At 49.1% G+C, this 21,302-nt stretch overlaps 2 protein-coding genes across 2 annotated transcripts; one reads left to right on the top strand and one right to left on the bottom strand.

The window, feature by feature from the left end:
• Positions 1–973: 973 nt before the first annotated feature.
• LOC135804431 (uncharacterized) lies at positions 974–6,089 on the bottom strand. The gene is made up of 2 exons (XM_065318300.1): positions 2,238–6,089; positions 974–2,017 (listed from the first exon to the last, which is right to left on the bottom strand). Exons 1-2 carry the CDS (start codon positions 5,789–5,791, stop codon positions 1,771–1,773), a joined length of 3,801 nt encoding a protein of 1,266 aa, XP_065174372.1. The 5' UTR covers positions 5,792–6,089; the 3' UTR covers positions 974–1,770.
• Positions 6,090–11,279: 5,190 nt separating this feature from the next.
• On the top strand, positions 11,280–16,247 carry LOC135804432 (metabotropic glutamate receptor 7-like). Its single transcript, XM_065318301.1, has one exon. It carries the CDS (start codon positions 12,052–12,054, stop codon positions 15,655–15,657), a length of 3,606 nt encoding a protein of 1,201 aa, XP_065174373.1. The 5' UTR covers positions 11,280–12,051; the 3' UTR covers positions 15,658–16,247.
• The last annotated feature ends 5,055 nt before the right edge of the window (positions 16,248–21,302 follow it).

Here is a 21,302-nt window from a genome sequence, read left to right on the forward strand (position 1 = left end):
GATTGTTTTTCGATTGTGTCACGTGTACGCAGTGCTAGATTGCTGAATGTTTTGGAAGCCGTATACATCCACACAAAGAAACCCAACCTTTGCAAGCAGAAGCAAATTATTATTCACACTAGACTGTAATAGGTAGGTCGTCAAAACCTCGTTAGTTAGGCCAAGTAAAAAAATTGATTGTTTATCGTCCGCGCCCGCCCCAAATTTTCACCCTCCCGCCGAATTATTTTATTTTTTAATACTGGTAAATGTACTGTATGTTTTTTTTTTACAAAGACCACTTAAATGCCAAACATGAGATGCAGCTGGGGGAAGCATGTACTGCGGTCTACAGCCTCTAATCAGCATGGCCGTAGATTTTCGAAGGTCAAGTCCACAGACTGAACCATAACTTAGTTGCTATGGGGTTGAAAAGTGAAACTGATCATAAGCTGCCTGATTTTCTTCCTTTTTCTACGTAACGTTGGTTGTTCCACTTTCCATTATCCTCTGGGGTTGCGAACACCTGCCCTACAGCCATAAATGCATAATAAAAAATAAAATTAAAAACCTCCCGTCCGCCCCGATTTCTCGGGAAAATCTGACGATAAAAAATCAAAATATTTTACATGGCCTTATGTCCAGTGGTTGTCTCTTGTTGTCGCACTACATGTCACGCTTATTGAGTTTTCTCGCACTTGCACCTTTGTGTCATTATTCCTATGTGTATAGGTCACGCATTTTTCGCTGTTTACTCTAGCCATCTTCTTCTTTGCGCTGTTTTACCACCTCCTTACTGTACTTAATCCACTGTTCCTGTTCCTTTTCCTTTGCCTGTATTTCACCTGATGAGAAGGCTTGAAAGTATACTTGTGAAACCAACAACTTTCAAGATGTTCGCAAAGAGCCTGAAGTGTGTCCTTTTTATGAGTATTAAAACAAGGCAACCGTTTGTAAAAATGCTGACCGTGAGTCACACAGTGGATAATCAGGATAAAAATGTAATGGTGAATGAACTATTTTAAAAGGAAAAGCATGATTCAGGTTTTGGGCTGACAAAATCCATGCCTGCTGTAATGCATATTGCAAATTGGTGGGAAGCAAGCTTTCCAAGACTATGGCCAGGTGTTGACAAAGTGTGGATTGATGTGTGTGCGAGAGAGAGAGAGAAGTAGGATCTGAAGTTGGGAATGAGAAAACTCGTATGCATGATACAATAATTGGCTGTCAAAAACTGATAAACTGATGCATCAACAGGAAACCCATGTAGGTAGTTGCAAGAGGACAAGCAGCCGGCAAGCGAATGAAAAATTAGTATGAAAATGGATTTAAAAAAAAAATCAGTCCAGTGGACTTCACAAAATGTGGTGAATAGAGGAAAAAGCAAGAAAGAGACTCTGAGTGGCATAGACTTGTATCAGAACTGTACAGTTTAGGTAGTCACGCAGGTCAGGATGCAGTCAGGATGCAGTCAGGATGCAGTCAGGATGCAGTCAGGATGCAGTCAGGATAGCACAGGCATGGCCATAGAGCTAGGGAGTAGCATCGTACTAGCAACATGATAGTGGGTAGTGCTGGTGGCAATGTTGCTGCTCCCTTGGGCCTTAGGCACACTGGACATATACCGCCAATACACTGGCCTACCTATGACGGGTGAATCTACTACTGAGCCAGCCAGCACTGCACCTCACTGCACCTCACTGCACCTCACTGCACCTCACTGTACCTCACTGCACACGGCAATCTAACCAGACAGTATTGAACTGCACTGCACTGCACTCGGCTTCAGTGCTAGTACTCCATGAGGGACTTCTGCTGGACCATATCCTCCAGCCTTTTCACGATGGCCTGGAACGATGGTCTCTCCTGTACGTCTTTATGCCAGCATTTCTCCACCAGAGTTCGATAGTCGTACGGCATGCGTGCTGGCAGGTCAGGTCGACGGCCGGCAATCACTTGGCTGCAGATTTCTGCAAAATCAGAAGTGCCAGGGTATGGTGTCTGACGACTGAATATTTCCCACAGGACGATGCCATAGCTGCAGAAGGAAGTAGTGTACAAAAGGAAACTTTCAACAGATGCAGAACAAATACACCAGTCACCAGGTTAGAACCATGGCTAAAGAGCAAATCTCATTATTTACATAGACAGTTCAGGCTTTTAAAACAACTGAGGTCAAAACATCCTTATACTAACATGTGCTAATTTATAATTATTTGTATTCGTGATGTGATGGACATTCATTTATACGCTCTTACCTGTAAACATCTGTAGCACAGTTGAACTTCATGTCAGTCAGTGTTTCCGGAGCGCTCCATGCACTTTCCACGTAGCGTCCCAACACACCGCTGCCGTTAAGCTGCTGACGTTTTACTGGTGATATCAGCAGGAGTGCTTGACTCTCGTCAGTCTCACTCTCTTCCTCGGGATTCGGGAAGAGTGCTCCCTGAGTTCCTGAAACCAGTTCATTGCGATCTTGACATGTTCCACCTTGCTCATCTGCTCTGGACAGTAGACCCATCATGCCAAAATCAGCCACTTTCACCACCCATTTCTCCGTCACTAGCAGGTTTGGTGTTTTCAGATTACAGTGGATGCGGGCAGGGTCCAGTCCATGCAGAAACTTCAAGCCCCGTGCTGCCTGCAAGGCAAAGCGCAGTGAGTCATCTGGCGTAACACTGATGCTATGATCGTGGAGGATTGCATGCAGTGAACCTCTCCTAGCATGCTCCAGCACAATGAACGGCTGATTCGTTTTGGGATCCGTGCCGGCACCCAGGAACATTATCACATTTTGGTGTCGAACACGTCGGAGCTCCTCTGCCTCCAGATAGAACTGCTCCTTTCTCGTCTCTGCCATCTTGATGTTTCGTAGCAGTTTGACAACTACTCTGGTGTCGAAGACCTTGGCCAGCCAGATAAAGCAAGCTCCCGTCTTGGCTATGCGGTGAAGCAAGTTGATCTCATGGCGTTCAATGATACGACTGCGAGCTAGTTCGCGCAGGAGTTTCTCAATGTCACTGAGACGCTGCTCCATGGACTGCAACTCCTTATCCTTCTTCTGGGATTCTTTCTTTGTCTTGATGCATGCACGGATAGTAGTGAGCAAGGCTGCAGCAAACACAACTGCAGATCCAACAGCAGCGGCAATGAAGATGAGTGGTAACTGGCAGTTATCATACTGCACATAGCCCACAGGGCATGAACAAACAGCGGATCCGTTCACCACGAGGCATTTGCCTCGATGACAATGATCGTTTGCACATGGATTCTGCGCAAAGCATGACTCCTGGTTGTCTGTGAAGTTTGTCAATTGGAACCCAGGACAGCGGCGACAAACGTCTGAGAGCGTGTCGGAGTAGAACCCGTTCTGACATGGCCTACACTTCTTGGTCAAGTCACCGCCATTGCCCCAGCCAATTGGACAAGTATGTTGAACGAGTAATCGTCCAGTGCAGGTTGTTGAAGCTGACATGTATGACAGTGGAGTATATTTTTTCGTCCTTAGTAGATTGGTGTTTCTTGTAGAAAGGCCACCAAACATATAGTTCTCGTAGACTTGGTGGAAATAAACAGGCACGTGTCTGAAGTACGGCAGGACATCCACGGCACTTTGGTTGCTGTCGTTGAACTGTAGGAAGTGAGCAGTGCAGGCATTGTAGCAAGGGTAGTCAGCATCCAGTTGACGGCCACCAAGCAGCAGAAACGCATGCTCTGAAAGAACACTCAAAGTGTGTCCGTACCTGTTTTGTGGGAATGACGCCAGTGCGCTGTGTTGTATGGCGCTGCACGATGCCGTTCCGCGTTCTGTGCCAAGGTCGTGGAGGTGCAGCCGGAAGAAGTCGCCACATTCGTGCTTTTTCTGCATGTCAAATTGTCCACTGACATCGCCATAGACATAAATATCATTGCTTCCGGTGACTGTTACGGAATGCCCAGCAAGTGTGGGCAGACCTAGTTTGCCTGTGTTCAGGGACCGCCATTGACCATGGCATGTAGATAAATTGGTGAAGACTAAAGCACTAATATTTCCAGTGGCCAGATGTTCCATAGTAGACAGCGTATCATCCAAAGGCGCACCACCATACGCTATTAGAGCTGGCATATCACTGTCTTCAGTCACTGTAAATACTGCTTGTCCCAGGACAGTACTTGCTCTAGGTAGAGGCGCCAGGTGCCTATCTCCAATGCTGGCTTTTTGCCAGTAGTGCTTGTGCAGGTCAAAGCACCATGCGTCATATGAGACGTTCTCCTGCAACATTTGGGCGCCTCCGATCATAACAGCTTTACTGACACTTTCTGAGTGCAGTTTTACCACGGAGTGCAGGACAAGAGGCGGTGGTGCGGCGCCATGTTGCTGGATGCTTTTCTTCAGGTAGCCACCCATATGGGGAAGGTAGAACCATACTGGTAGGGCACTGTACCTTGGCAACCGTATATCCCGACTATCATCATTCTTACCCGAGCATAGGCTACCGAGCAACACCAGTGCTCTAGTCTCATTTGACCTAGGGCTTTCTGTGTGCAATATGGCTTCCACAGGTGTAGGTGACCAACATCTGAAATTCCCGCCAAACTGGAAGGCTTGATCCTCATAGGCTGTAAGCGGATTGATATCAACAGCAGCGTCCGGAGACGTCGTAACAGCACTAGTGTTACCATGTACACAAGTCTGATTCATCTTGGACGTGATCGTGAACACAAGCTCTTCACTTTGAATGCGGTATGCGTCCGTGACAATCACACGGTGATCATGCACAGTCACCTCCATCCGTGTGTACTTTTCAATGCCATTCGCATAGCGTTGCCTCTTTAAGGACTGCTTACTGCGCAGTGTGGATCCATGAAAAGACCAGCATAAGCTTGACATGTCAAATACCCACACATCAAGTCCTTCCAATATAGTAAAGATGGCAGCCACCACAACGATACGTTCTTGGACAACGATTAGCTGTTGATTCTCCATGTCATAGCTGCCCAAAGGTCGCTGTGGAAGACAAGAGTGGCAGGCACGTTCCAGACAGCGCTGTGGCGGAGCGGGCAGTTCTGTCCACTTCCGTGTAGCTACTTCAAACATCCACAAATCACAGAGTGCTGTGTATCCATCTTGGACTCGAGTAGTTCCGCTGTACATCAACAGTGTTGTTTCATTCACCGACACAACCAACGGTGACACTCTACCTTGTGGCCGCACTGCTTCCTGATCAGACCCATTTGTCATCACGACCTGTGTGTGTCCTGGTGGATGTAGCAGTTCCCACTCTGGTTGCTCCTCCTGTTCTCCAGCAGCAGCGTTCACTATACGCAGTCTCCATACTTGGTCAGAATATACCCAACCATAGCGACACGGTGGTGCATACTTTGTGCGATTAGCACATCTAGTTCTACCACCAAACACCAGTAGATCCGTGCGCTTCGTCGAGTCCTGATCTACTGCCACTAGAGTGTGAAATCGACGTGGCACTTTCTCACCCCCTACAGCGTTCAGCAACTCGAAGTTTTCTTCCACAATTTTCCAGCTTTGCACCAAAGAGCAGTTGGGATGGCTGCCAAAACCGAACAGGTAGACTTGTTGGCGTGCGTGGCTGAAGGCCAGAGCAGGTCGGATGCTGCTGATGTCCAGGCATACAGCCGGTAATTCCCGCAGACGCAGTGCTGGATGCAGCCACCAAGTTTGCCCATCGTTTTGCGATACATCATAGGAGTAGTGAAAGATACGATGTGGATCGTCATTGTCGAGTGCGAGGAGTTCCAAAGCAGGGTATGTCAAAGTGAACTCGTTGTCTTTACGCTTCACGGCGCTGGGGAGCATGAGTGGTCGGAATAACGCCGAATCTGGCCTCAATAGATCAAATTCTCCTTGTTGAGCCGCTTGCTCGGAAGTAAATGGCACCAGGAGTGAAGGCAACTTGCTCAACCTGTTCTCACCACTGGCTGTTTCCTCAGCATCCTCACCATTTTCTTGCACTTCAGCGTAGTTGGTAGGTCTGGCGCGGCCTCTATCGCCTGCTCCGATCCCGTGAGCCCGAGTATTCCCTTCAGCCCGAGGAGATCTAGCGGATCTTTTATTATCCTTGGCTGAGGTTCGACCGAGTCTGTGGGCATTGCTATCACCATGATCAGTTCTGGTCATGCTGAGCGATGTATGTGAGGTCATTGCCACAATCCGGTCAAGGACCTGGAACGGAGACTGGCTCCCTCCAGCGCTCAATGCAGCACTACGCGCCTTGGTTGCAAATGACCGCATGGTCACGCCGCCGGCCAATGCCTGCCTCATTGACATTGTTGAGTGCTCATTGGTGTATTCCGCCTCCTCTCGCGAAACCACGTTGGCCGGCAGCCCCAGAAAGCTTCCTACGAAATGGACGAGCACGAAAGCTGTAATGAGCGCCGACATGGTCCGACTGCGTAGTTCGCAAGCCCGGTTCACTTTTATTAATATTTTTATGGCCAAGTCACAAGTGGCTCGATTTGTAAATCATTTGACCAATCTCGGTATCCAAATGTTTGCAAAGCCCGTAATTTTCATGATAGTTATAATCTCCAATCTCCAACTACAAGTAATACAATGTAGTTGTATTCTCAATGCTGATGATTTGGTGCTCACCCCGCAGCGGCTAGGGCTGGTCTCCTTTTGTCAGCATCCGATTTGGCACGCTATGACTGTCATAATAATAACGAGGACTGAAACATTGAAGAACGTCGTTGTCCAAGTCTCTTTTACACTGCCACGCAAGCTTATGGTATTTTCTGGTGCAGGTCTGCCAGTTTTCTCTGTTCCCCATCGATGATGGCGGTCGGAAACACAGAATACCAATAACTGATTTACTAGGCAGTAGCTGATCCAAGCTGGAGCCAGATGCATAGTCGCAACCTTCCATCGATCGTCACTGCTTGATAATGATTAATGATGCAGCTACAATGTAATGCATTCCGTGACCGCGTACCGGTATAAATGAGCGATCGCTATACTAATTACTATCAGTATCACCGGGTGTTCAGTCCGACGCATCCTTGTATTCCTAGTGTAGAGTGTGTGATTAAAAGAGCGCGTCAACAAAATGACAGTCAGGACCGAAACGGGCTGAGAAGAAATCGTTCGAGCATATCTTCAATGGAAATACCCCAAGCTAACTTCCTTGCCTAATTATGTGTGTCAAGCATGTGCTACGTGCATTGATACTGGCTCCAAGATGCAGCGAGCATTGTTTTTGCCTGGCTCCAAGATGCAGCAGCGAGCATTGTTTTTGCCTGGGGCCCAAAAGGAAACTATGACTGTCAAGTGTCATTTTGTTGAGTCCTAACTGCGAGCTAGGCATGGGCGGGTAATGCATTATGGCTGGCATTATAGTCCCTTTTTTCCAGGTGGCATAATGCATTAATGCTGGCATTATAACACCATTTCGCATGCAAAATTGGCATTACAAGCATAATTGCCGGTCGACAATGGTGTCATGCATTAATTAAGCTGGCTAGGTCCAGTTCCGAAAATCGTGCATCTGAACCCGTCCGGCTTCGTCGGGAGACTTGACGTTGCCAATCAACCTTCTCAGTGGATTGTTTCAGACAACATGCTCACTGCTGTCTAAGGTTTTTCCTTCTACGCTTTGGCCTTGATCCAAGACGGCCTTCTTAAATCGACTTTTCCAACTTTCAAACTGGCATTATGGAGTAGTGTGAGCATTATACCGGTAAGTGGCATTATAATTATTTTCATATTATGAGCATTGCCTTTAGCATTATCGCAGCAAATAACTAGCATTACCCGCCCATGCCTACTGCGAGCGGTGACTTCAAGAACTGCTTTGAGCCGACTTTGGGGCTCATAATATGGCCGAATTTGGACATTCTCTTAGCCGAAAAATCGGGCCGATTTGGGAAATGGCTACTGCTCACCAATTAGGCTTTCCCAAACAACTAGTCGCACGTCCGCGTGAGGGACAACATTACGAACTTAGAAGTTGCGACTTCGGCGGTAATAGTTATGAAGTTGATTGTTCCAACTAGGAACACACGCTTCTTGCCCGACTTGACACTTGACTGACTCACGACTGCCATCCGGAGCACGCACACGAGGAGCACGTCGCACCTTCCACTCGGCAAACCTGCAAGAAAGCACCACTCCCTGCTCAATACACAGTGTTTCGGGGAATTCACCCCTCATCAGTTGAGCTTGAGTAGGCTGAGGAAGAGTGTGCCTGTTAAATATAAGCACATTAGCCGCTTTCTGCATCAGGCTTTTTAAAAATTTAATGCAAACCAGGCTTGTAATTTGTATGCGAACCATGCTTATTATGCACCACTGATATTTTTTGCCAGGCTTGTATGCACGCTTAAGCGCGACACGCGTAGATCTACCACTGACTACCGGTAATATGGCGGCAGTTTTACTATGCACCGTAGATCTACATAGCGCGTGCACTCTTGACCTACCCGATCCGCGCTTGCAATTGCATAGAAGCCAGGCTTCTCGCGCGACAGGCATTATGCATTTGACCCGTTTGATTTTCAGGCTTCTATCCGCGATGTGCTTGTATGCAAACCCGGCTTTTATCCGCGACTTTACGGTACCTATGGGCTCTCAACGTCTGTTTAGCACAACTCCATGAGCGACTCTGACTCACGCTGCTACCTGGGGCTTCACGAGGCGTTTGTCGCGCTGGAAACAAAGCGTCTCTGTAAGTTTGTATCCCTGGTGATGGTTTGGCCTGGAGAGCAGTATACTATATAGGTAGAGCCTTTCACGCACAATCTTCCTCAGCCTACTCAAGCTCAACTGATGAGGGGTGAATTCCCCGAAACACTGTTATGTGTACCAGTGACCGACGCAGCCAAGTATCTCGGGTCATTTGTTGGTGAGCCAGAGGCGGTGGCTGGTCTCGTGAGGAAGAGGGTGGATGGTTGGTCGCGCGAGTTGCGGAAGCTGTCTCGGTTTGCCAAAACGGAATCACATGCTGCCTATGCAGCACTAACCCATGGTTTACGGGGTAGGTGGGTGTACCTTTTCCGCACTGTGCCCATCCCGGATGAGTGCGTCAAGAGCTTAGACAATATCATCGCTTTCGAGTTTCTCCCAGCACTGACGGGTCGTGGTGCCTTCACCGAGGAGGGCTTACGCATGCTGAGACTGCCCACCCGGTTGGGTGGTCTGGCAATCCCGTCGTTCCAGAGGATGAGTCAGACGGAACTTGGCGCGTCAGTGAAAATGACAGAGGCTCAGGTTGCTGAACTAGTCAATCAGAACAACACATCCTGGGAAAGACGCCGGACTGAATACATAAGGGTGTCTGCTTTTAACGCAAAAAGATGCACCGGCAAGCAGCGAGCTGCAGCAAGTGAAAATGACTTCAAGCTGGTGGAGCAGGCTGCATCGCTCGATGGCGCTCGTCGACTTGGGCACCTGGCGTCCCGAGGGGTGTCCAGCTGGCTCAACCCACTGCCACTGCGGGACCATGGTTACCACCTCTCGAAAGAAGATTTCCGTGATGCTTTGGCGCTGCGGTACGACTGGCCACTGGCGGATGTCCCGTTAACCTGCTCCTGTGGCCGTCCATTTAGTGCAGCCCATGCCATGAGCTGCGCGACTGGAGGATTCACGACAATACGGCATAACGAGGTGCGAGACATCCTGGCTGATTTGCTGACTGAAGTGTGCGTGGATGTTGCTGTGGAGCCAGTGCTCGCGCCACTCTCTGGTGAGGTGTTTGCCGCGGCGTCTACGAATACAGCGGATGATGCCCGGGAAGACATTCGCGCGAGGGGGCTGTGGACCCGGGCCCAGAACGCCTACATGGACGTTCGAGTATTTCACCCTGATGGCAGTGATGCGCCTTCCTATGCTGCGAGGCCACTGGAGAAGCTTTTGGCAGAGCACGAGCGCAGAAAGAAATCCGAGTATGCTGAACGCATAATCAATGTGGATCGTGGTACATTCACTCCTCTCATTTTCACCACGGCGGGTTGTTGTGCCCCAGAGTGCTCGCGTTTCATCAAGCGTTTGTGTGGTCTGCTTTCCAGGGGAGAGAAAAGAAGTATGCGGAGATGACGATATATGTACGCTGTCGCCTCGCCTTTGCACTATTAGTATTACGGTCAGCTATTATGTGCATTCGCGGAGCTAGATCATCGTACCACTGACCAGTCAGTCAACGCACTGCGGGAGTTGGCGGTGGCTGAGGGACGCCTGTGAGTGGCTGAGAGACAATGGCAGTTTACATCACATTCAGAGGTCTGGATTTTGTATTGTTCTTGTCTGAAGTTAGTTGTACTATGATTGGATTCGTTCCATGTTGGTTTTGGGCATTCCGCCTGGTTTTCTTCCGTAGTGCTGATTGTAGAGGTTGGCTTATTGAAGTTCTTTTTCTTTTGTGAAAAGAAGAAGGACAAAATGTTACGAGTTATGACTAACTGTCCACCAACGTAACCAGATCTTATACAGTCAGCGAGTGCGACAAAATGGCACAAAACTGTAGTTTCGTCATCACCCAGTAACTTTCGTCATTCTTTGTTGCCGTGATGCGTAGCTCATGCTCTTCTTCGTTGCGCTTTCCTTCCCCTCTTGGACCTTTCCGAACCTGAGCCTTCCAAGTTGGAAGGTTGTTGGTTTGCGCCTTGGAGAAGTGTTGGAGCTAGGTGTTAGGTTGCCGAATGTCTCAGTACTCCTTGTCAGTTTTGTGCCATTTTGTCGCACTCGCTGACTGTATAAGATCTGGTTACGTTGGTGGACAGTTAGTCATAACTCGTAACATTTTGTCCTTCTTCTTTTCACAATTATTTAATTGGCTCACCATCCGAGTTACATTCTTTTTCTTTTTTTTCTTCATACAATTATTCTCTTCATTTGTGTTAACATCCTTCATCTTGGCAAATTGTGTTTTGTTGCCCGTAAAAGGGGCTTTTGGTATATAGCAGAATTCGAGGAATTGCCCGCCATAACTTAAATAGTTAAAAGTGCGAATTTTTGGAATTTTAAAATTATTTTCGAATTTCGAATAAGTACACGTACGTATTACTATTAGAGCACGAATGGTTACATGTACAATCATGTACATGTACATGTAGATGGTCTACATGACATTGGTATTTTGTATTCAATCTCAATGACCATGTGCTCCGAGCTCGTGGGTCTACTTTACACTAGATACATGTAGATCCATTGAGCCAAGACCATTTTTTTGTTTTGTTTACGGTATGTAATCTGGTAATCGTCGATGTAGATCTGCCTACATTGTGTAGCTAGCTACCGCGTACCGGTCGACGGTCAGTCAGATGCGCTTCACATCATCCAACGTACAGTAATAGTAACACGCGTGCCCAGATCAAGAATCGTGACTGGTACGGACATAGCACTAATCGTGGTAATGCGAGCACGTCCAGCCTGCAGGATCACTGTTACTGATTGTGTTACTGACTGTGCCGAGCAAGTAAGTAATTATTAGTTACTGAGGCGGTGGTAATCCACCTGCTGCCGCGGCTCAACTACTACTGTATTCAACTAGACCGTAGCAGACGAGCTTGTGATCGCTAGCGCTAGCGCTGGAGTCGCGGAGAGTGAAGTGCTGCCTGCGTTTACGTTTGCGCCTTCGCGTCGTTGCAGCAGCTGGTCCTGCGAACCTCCACATCCCACGCTCACGCGGAGTTACAACGCGCAAATCGTGCTGTGCCACTAAAAGTAGTGGTGGTGATTTTGCTCTTTTCTGTCCGGCAGCCGCTGGTCTTGTAGGCCAGTTAGGCAGTAGACCGCTGCGCTGCAGGTCATGGCTTGTGTGAAAGTAGGTGGAGAGTATCTTGTTTCTTCGTCACCTGTAGCTGGTGCAAGGTGGATGCCGAAGGTGGTGGCGCTGGTGGTAGTGGTGGTGCAGTCCGCGATCCAACGCGAGCTATTTCTGAGCTGAGGGATGTACCGGCGGTGTACGACCACGAGTACTCCAGGTCGCGCAGCGAGTGCGTGTGAGTGCAGCGTTGGTTAGTGGGTTAGGTCAGGAGGGATCTAGCCAGGCAGGTAGCGCTTGGGTAGAAGCACCCTAACGTCGATCGATTCTGTGGCGCTCGCGATCGAGTAACAAAACTAACATGCGCACCCTGGTGCCTGGGCCAGTTAATCGTGGACATCAGTGTGCCAGTGGAATGGAGTTTGTGTGCTGCTGGCTCAGTAGGTTGTTACTACTGACTAGTCACGCGCTGCTGCTGGTTCAAGTGTGTAACAGTCCTGTAGGATGGTGTCAAAACAGTATTCCGCCGGGAGTGGGACAGACAGTGTACAAGCAGGCAGGGTTGCAGAATCCGGAATGCCAGCCAATACCGGCGAGGCACATGGATCGAATAGTGGACGAACGCATCGCTGTGTCCAGGAACGAGATGGCTGGAAATGCCTCTCTGCTTGTAGGAATCATGGCCTCTAGTGGTAGCTTTGATGTTGAGGATGGCGCCTGCGTAGCTCGTCCACAGAACACTCTGGATCTGCTAGAACCCGTGATGTATGTGCTGGAAGAACACTTTGCTGGAACACTGGCGGGTGCTGTGCGACCTGATTGGGCCGTGCGTCTCGGCTACGTGTTCATGGATGACTGCCGGCTGTACGTGGATGGTTCTCTATCCGTCATCATGTCGTCTCTGTACAGTGGCCCGTATCAACGCAGCCATGTGTGCGTTGAGCAGACGGCGGTAAAGTCCGCTCCGCCGGTCCAGACAGCAGCGCCGACATCCTCGCCCATGCCGCCACCGCTGCCGGCCAGTCTGTCCAAGACGTTCATGCTCATCGGGCCGACGACGTCGGACGCTACACACGTAGTCTCGCCGATGATGTCCGTGTTCCGCTTACCCACGATCAGCGCATCGGCCACCAACGACGCGTTCACGTGCCAGGCGGTGAGCGACCCCGCTTCGCGCAAGGAGTGCGCCAGGCATCACTCTTACTTCTACCGCACCGCCGCATCCGACTTCTACCAGGCGAAGGCCATGGTGGAGCTGATGGTCCAGCACGACTGGAAGCTTGCCATTGCGTTTGCGGTGGACAACGTCTACGGATCATCTCTGATGAATGCGTTTGGTGAGGAGGCTGCCAAGAGGAACATTTGCATCGCTTATAGCAAACTATTTTCCGATTCAGACCTTACGCTTTCGAAGAACACTGTAGTGCAAGCTATTGTGGAAAGACCCGAGGCAATGGTGGTGGTGCTCTTTGCTAGCCTTCCACTCGCAACCAAGCTGATAACGAATGTTGCCGACCTGGGCTATCAGGAAGGCATAGACTTGCGCCGCATCTGGATCGGTAGCGACGGCTGGAGCAATCACAACTTTGTGAGGAATAACACTTTGCGTGAATATGCTATATCCAACATTCTTTCCGTGCGGCTAACCGTTCACCCCATCTACGCTACTGTGGTCTCACACTTGATGGACGGCTTTCGGAATCATCTACGCAAGCGCACGCTGGAAAGCGTGCGGAGCATGCCCGACGACTTTGTGTGCAGGAATCTGGAGCAACAATCTGAAATAGGCTGTTTGTTCTGCAACACAACCTGCAACGCAAGCAGATGTCAAGAAAACTACGAGGCCACGCTGGAGCGTTCAAGTTCCTTTCACAGTTATGTCGAAACGAATCTGTTGGCTTCACTGATGGTGATGAAAGCTGCCCAACTAGCTATGGACAGTGTTGCAACGCGGCTTGGACCTGGCGCTACACACCAGCAATTGAGTGCCGGCCTGGAAACGGCAATGTCGTCGGAGATCAGTCCCGTGCGCTACCTTGAGGACGTCGTGCTGGAGTGCGGGCCGAACGGCAGCTACCAGTGTATGCCATTCCGCTGCATGCATGAACTGCCACCGGCATACGAAGCCAGTAGCTTCAACACCAACGATGAGTATCGCCGCTTTGGCACTTGGTCTTTAGACTTGCGTGGGCACTTGGACGATCTGAGCAGCACCAACTGTAGCTGTTCAGAGCTCATCCTGAGCTTGAACGAAGTAGAAGGCGGCTGGAGCATTGACGGCGATATTGACCATGAGCATGACTGGGGTGGCGTCTCTTCATCCGATGGCGAAGTGCCGTTGTCCAGCTGCTCGACGACAAAGGAGTCGGCACAGTGCCCCGACGGTTGGGAGCACGTCAGTCGCGCCGAGCTACCGTGCTGTATATGGTGTGAGCAGTGTAAGGTCACTGAATTTGTCAACATCAGTGCCGATGGCACGCGTTTGTGCAGTGGCTGCGTTTACGCGCACATTCCGAACGCGGACCGTACGGCCTGCATGCCGGCAGCACCACAGCCGCTGGACGTGCTTACTGCCTCGTTGCTCTTGTTTTTTGCGCTCGGTGGCGGCTTGGCAGTTGTGAGTGTAACGCTGGTGTTCCATCGCTACAGGCACACTCCAATAATAAAGGGTACCGACTATCGGTTCACAGTATTCCATTTGCTTGGAATGCTGGGCGGCTTCCTGACCGTGATGCCACGCGTACACAACCCGACAACAGCAGGCTGTATCGTGGAGGAGGCCGGCGGATTCCTGTTCTTTACGCTGACCATGGCTATCAGCCTGGTAAAGACGAGCCGCTTCGCCCGGCTGGTGCTGCACACGACGCGCATAGACCGCAACGACTGGACGTTCTCCAACACTGCACAGGCGGTCTACATTATCGTTTTGGTGCTGATAGGTGGCATTCTCTACTTGCCGTGGAGAGTGATCAATACGCCCGGCACGGCTCTGCATGAAAAGTCCTTTGGTGTTGTCTACCTTTACTGTACCAGGGTTACAGCTCATGAACTTGTGATGGATGCGTACATACTCTTTCTCATCCTGATAACGTGCATACTTGGCTTCTTCACGCGTAAGCTGCCCAACAACTACAACGAAGCCAGGCAGATGTTCATGGGCGCCCTCTCCGCCTGCCTGGTGTGGTTTGTCACGTCGGCTCCGTACTACAACAAAGCATTGGACCGCGGCAGGTCCAATATTTTCCTGGCCGTCCGTATGATCGGACACATGTGGTCGCTGCTGCTCTGGATGTACTCGTACCGTGTTTACGTTGCCGTGTTCCGCCCGGAAAAGAACACTATGGACCGCTGCAGGAGCAACTCCCGCCGCCTTTCACGCACCATTGGAAGAGACAGCCAGTATTACAAACGGCAGGTTTCGTCCGTATCCATGACATCACGCAGTCGGCAATCCTCCGAGTCTTCTATCGGACGGATCAACTTGCTCAAGGAGAGGGATCGTACGCCGTCCATTCCCGGTAACGGTGTGGAGCCGTTCAGCCCTCCGGTGAAGCGAGAGAGCTTCTTGAGCATGGATGCAGTGCAGCCAGCACCAAACACGGCTGAAAGTGTCGATCTGCGTCTACCGAAGCATCGCATTGTATCAGTGTCTTCAGGTAGAGGAGCATACAGTTCAGCAGCAGCAGCAGCAGCCGGGAAAGAACCTAGCAGTACTACTGACTCTGGGACGTCTTCAAGTGGCGCTGCAACTGGCTATGCACTCTTGCCACACCACAACAGCGACACAATCACCACTGAGCAGGTATCGAGCATGTCGGAGGAGATAGACCCGGACGCAAGTTCAGTAACAACCGCACAAGCTGATTCTCTGCTGCTGAGCCAAAGCATTGCCACTCTGCCTGCTGGCACTCTGCCCAGCCGCATACCGGATGGACTCGATCTTGAGCAAAATCCCGGCACGGCATAGAGCTTCATTCTGCAAACCGAGTGTTGCCCGCCGCTATATCCCGCAATTCACTGAATCCTGATTTGCTCCTTATATGCCACGAACTTATAGTGAATCTCGTGGAAATTCCCCTTTTGGCCCTTTCCCCCTTTTCATTGAGAGACACTATCGAAGGTAGTGTGCAACGTGAGACCAACTTGAGCACGATCTTGTTGACGAATATATCATTATGCAGCTGAGCAATCTCGTTGAGCAAAGAGAGAAACTAGTGGCATTATTGCATGTGACCTATATTGAACTGCCTCCTTTGTTATTATCTCTATTTTTCTACCAGTAACAGTCACTACTAGCCTCAGGTGCAAAGCCTTTTTTTGCCTATTTTGTTCCTTGTCTTACAAGTAGTGGAAGCAGCCGGTGTTTTCTATTTGTTGCAAGTGTTCTCACTGTGTTCACATCTGCAGTAATGGAAGCAGAGGACCCCACTGCCTGTACGGGTTTTGTCTCCTGTGCTTGTGTTCCTACTTCATATTATTTTACCTGTCAATAGTCGGATTGTATGTTGAATGTGAAACTTATTTATTTGCATTATGGCACCAGGTTTTGCAACAACACCTATAGCCTCATGCGTGTGTGTGTGTATGTGTGTGTGTGTGTGTGTGTGTGTGTGTATGTGTGTGTGTGTGTGTGTATGTGCGTGTTTGTGTCCATGAGTGCATGTGTCCGTGTGTGTACATGTGTGTATGTGTGTTTTGTGTATGTGTGTGCATGCATGTGTGTGTGTGTGCGCGTGTATGTGTGTATGTGTGTGTGTCAGCAACTGCTTCCCAATGAGTAACGTCCTTCGTGATTCTCATGCATCCTGACTAGACAGTCTGACTCACAGAAGTCAAGTGAGTTCCCTCGCTAACTTCGCTTTGCTTAGGATGTGACCAGAATGCTGAGCGGCATTGGTAATATCAACGCTCCCATGTGCTGCAGTGTCTGCTCAAGAGCCGGATCAGCGACCCGGTTGGGGGGGGGGGGGTACTTGGACCTGTTAGATGACCCGGTTGGGAATATCATAATAATACATGTACATCAGGGAGCCCTAAAATGTTTACAACTCCCTGATGTACAAGTCATGCAGTAGCCGCACTTGAACTGACCCGGTTGCTGCCAGGTATACGGTACACGTGTACCTCGTTGGTTTGAAATCCTAGAGCAGACACTGTACAGTAATGTGAGTACTAGATCTGGTAGATCGTTCTACACATTCATTGTACATATCCTAATAAAATGGCATTGCTAGTATAATCATCATGATCATTGGATTCATATCAGTTGCGCATGTTCGCAGCAGAAGAGTTGAGCTTCTTTCTGTCGTATTGCCATATAAATACATGTACGGGCTATTAAAGACAATCGGCGAAACACCACATATGCAATGATGATCATCATGAGGGACAATATGACTGACGGATGCCTCAGTTCTTTTAACAGGACTGCGCATACTAGCAGGAGCATTAGGATACTAGTAATGCAGGCTTTGGCGGGGGAAGTTGGGGCTTTGTTGCACGAGAGTCTCCTCCCACAAGTCCTAGACTAGCGACTGTGACATGCTCGGAAGAATGCTTGCAGGGCCTAGGGAACACATACTCTACTATGTATACTCTACTAGTTTACTGCTCGAGCTGTGACATTCACACTCGGATAGAGAGCGCTATAGCGCTAAAAGTAACGACGCGACGTACAAGTATGTTCAGTCGTGTCGTATTTCGAAGTACATGATTGTAAATGTGTGAGCGGACAAGGTAGAAATGGAACGTTAGCTGCATGACATCATTTTGAGATACAGGCGTTTGAAGTTTGGCAAACTGTGGCATATTTTTTACCTGGGTTAGAGGGCTCTATTTGCATCAAGCGCTTGTGCCTCGCTCAGCACAGGGCTTCAAGGTCCAGCACTGAAAATTTGAAGTGAATCCGTTATGGCTGAAGGAAGATATGGCAGCTAGTTGTGCGACGGGTGGCGTATTCACGGGCGAATTTGGAGGTGACGGCGATCAGCTGATAGCCTGCTGTCAGGTGCTGAGAGCTTCTCTGATTCTGAGAGCGTTTCTGAGTCAGGTAGTAGTCGAGAGCGTCTTCCACTACGCCGAAAACCGTGACGACGTGCCGATCAGCGTTTTGTTTGCTGCTGGCTTCAGCGCGGTACAAAAAGACATAGGGAACAAATGAGATGGATCTTTCGGATGCAGGCGAACGTGGTGACAGCAGTGATGATGATAACACCAATGAAGGGGAACGTTCCTGTGGATGCTGAGTTGTACTGAATGTATACGCCGAACCGACTTCAGAGCTCTGAAGCACACAGCGCAGGAGCTGAAGAAACAATAGCGTCGTGCACCACAGGGGAACGTATGCAGGGACTTAATAGCCCAGAACAACTAGCTAGCTGTTGCCCAATGCATTGGATGCAAGTGGCAGACCTGCATCGTGCACTGTCTGGAAATGAGTGTTTTAAGAATTGAGATACACAGAATGGTCAAGGCTGGTGAACATGAGCTGAGTGGAAAGAAGTCAAATCGGGCCTCGGATTGCGGACTGATGTGTAACGTTACGTTAAGTACAGTTTCTCAAGTCTGTGGACTCGTCCTGCTTCGCCAATGGGCACCGTATTGGTGGTGCGTCTCCGGAATATTATTTCGATGCTGTGTGTTCAAGAGCTGTCTGTCTCCTGCCAAAATGTTACAAACTATATTACCAAGGTGCGCCGCTCAGTCGTCGGGAGCCTCAATGCATCAGAGCAGAGTCCGAGGTCGCCAACAGTATACGATGAGAGCGTGCACACATGGCTGAAGCAAGAACGCACTGGAATTACCATTTGTCCGCCAAATTCTTCTATTTTTGACATGTGTGTAGTGGTATTTGATGTGTGGATTGAGTACCAGCTTCAACAGTCCTATTATTTTGCCTTGCATCACGAGTTACTCTGGAGCTGATTTTTCGGCTCCGGCTGTTTCTAGTTATGTGGTTTTGTTGCTTGGTTCCACCTCAAACGAGTCCATGTGTGTGATCAGCTCATCTTTCACACTGATATACACTTGTGGAGAAATACAGGCCAAGATAATGGGGTTTTTTTCAGTGTTTTGGTTGTACTGAAGGGTGGACTGTTTAAATCATCCCGAAACAGACGTTAAAATACTGACCGGCATCTAGAAAATGGTGAATGTAAGGCACTTCCCACCATAGTATCAGCCTGAAACTTTGGGATCTGAAAAACAGATAGTTGTAGGTGACCTTCATGCAAAAAAACAGTTTTTGCCAGACTGCAGTTAACGTTCCATTTCTACCTTGTCCGCTCACATGTACTAAAGTCTAAACAGTCACCAACGACGTTACGTGCCCACGAAAGCAGTGCAGTGGCGATACATCGTATGGACCTGCTCTGACGCATTTCCACCTGCGCGGTCAAAATTGTCCTCCTCGATCAGGATTCTGTGGACACTGTGGACTATCATCTTGTCCTGACACAAAAAGTAGCGTCATTCGTGCGAGAAGCGATCGAATCTTCAGCTAGCTACAGACAGCGCTCGGTTTCCAGGACCATAGCTAGAGACCTACAAAACTAATAATAATATTACTTGTAGGAGAAGTAGCACCGTCATCGATCGTTGAGTGATGCAGATCAACACAGTGAGTTCACAATGATTATGCAAAAGTCGTGCTACTCCGTGTCACACTGGCTACCAGGCAGGGAGTAGTTTCACGACTCCCCGGTAGCTACAGCCTAGGCTTTACCATGAAAGAAGACATTTGCGACGGGTTCAAAGACAAAGGTGACATCTGTTGCCATTAATGGCATTATAATATTGCCTATTGCCTTGTATTGGTGAACCAAGGGGGACTGAGGGTTGTAGTCTATACTGTAGTGTAGGTGTGTTCCTGCTTGGTAGACTTACTCTGCGTAGATCTACGTGCAGAGTGACTGTCTGTATGCCACATGATCACTAGCGTAAATGGATCACATGATTGTAGTATGTCATGTATTATGTGCTGACTACTTACTACTACATGTAATACTGTGTCTCGTGAATGAGGTAAATGCTAGTACATGTAGTACACTGTACTAGTACTAGTAGTAGTAGTAGGGAAAGGTTTGCGGCATCTTCACAGCCTTTGGCGCGCTAATACTATGTGATAAGTGACAGCCGTAAGCAATGGCGTCAGTCTTCACTGGCTTTACAGCGTTTGCGGTATTGACCATACAAGCGCGACATGATACCATAAGGCATAACCATGATAAAGACTGATAACTGCACCGAAATGATCATGAACTACATTGTCCGTTTACGACAGATAAACTAATTTTGTGGATCTACCACGACAATAATTACTGCCTGATGTTAGTGTTCAAATCCACTGGAGATCTACTCATGGTAATAATACCCTGTCTGATCTTGTACTAGTTGTATGGCCCATGCCCAGTAGATCTACAGGGTGACACCAAGTCACTGAGTCAGTGCTAAATCAATCCCAACCTGATACATGTACAATGTACAATGGAGCCTTGATTGAAGGTGCAAAACTGTCGCAACCTCAGCTGAAAAGGCGCGTTCACACCTCTCAATTCTCACCCCTAGCGAAGAGTTTGGTCAATGTCTGTTGGATGTCTGTGGGTTCGCATTCTTTCTGTTAGTAGATCTACTAGCTACCGTGTACCAGTCACAAGAGTAGACGTCAAGAGGTGTTGGGCAGAGCAACCAGTTACCTGCCTAGCAGTGCGCGCTCTCTGAAGAACAGCAGGTCTGCCCTTGTGGAACAGCTGGAGAGCACGTTGTCGGATACACAGTAGGTAAGTGTGTAACGACCTGTTGCCTGTGCCCATGGCGTGGAGCATTCCCCGTTTCCTCCTGCTCGCGCTCTTACTACAGTCTTAGTCTTACTCCTACTGTGACCTCGCGTTTGGCAGTCCAAGCCCCAACAGGACCAACACCACTGCATGCTCTCCGGTAGCTCTTCCCCAACACCACTGCATGCTCTCCGGTAGCTCTTGGTTGTTTGGCAGTCCAAGCCCCAACACCACTGCATGCTCCCCGGTAGCTCTTGGTTGCAACTAAATAACAGTAGTTACTTTGCAGGAGACCAAGCAGCTGTCGCTCCTTCTTCACCTACAACTCATTCCTTTCACGTGTGACGTTGTCCCCCTGTTTCAACTACTACTACTAACTCGTTTCCTTTTACCTTGTTTGTCTGTAGTCACCGGTGAGGCGGTGACACGTTGTAATGCACCAGTGGCATTGGCAGTACATGTATCATAAATTCATAATCATTATGACTAGGATGGAATTATGGTGGTGGGGCACTGGACGCGTTCGCTTCGTTCACTGGATTCTGCCAGCGCGATAACAAGCCGCCGACAAGGTACAGTACAAGGCAAGTAGGAGGAGACCGCACGTACCGGCGCGGCAGGCATGGTTCCTCGACTTCGACTCGTGTTCCGACGATGTGCATGCACAGCAGTGTATTCTCTGGGACAGACGTCAGTAGTACAGTACAATGAAGGCTGCGTATCTACTACTACATGTACTAAGATTAGCACACAATTCATCTTTGTCATACCGCCGCCTAGCGCCTCACCAGTATAGACAGTACCGACGACGCGCGAATACTACAATGCAGTACATGTA

This window comes from Sycon ciliatum, chromosome 1, assembly GCF_964019385.1.
Source record: "Sycon ciliatum chromosome 1, ocSycCili1.1, whole genome shotgun sequence".
Lineage (NCBI taxonomy): Eukaryota > Metazoa > Porifera > Calcarea > Leucosolenida > Sycettidae > Sycon > Sycon ciliatum.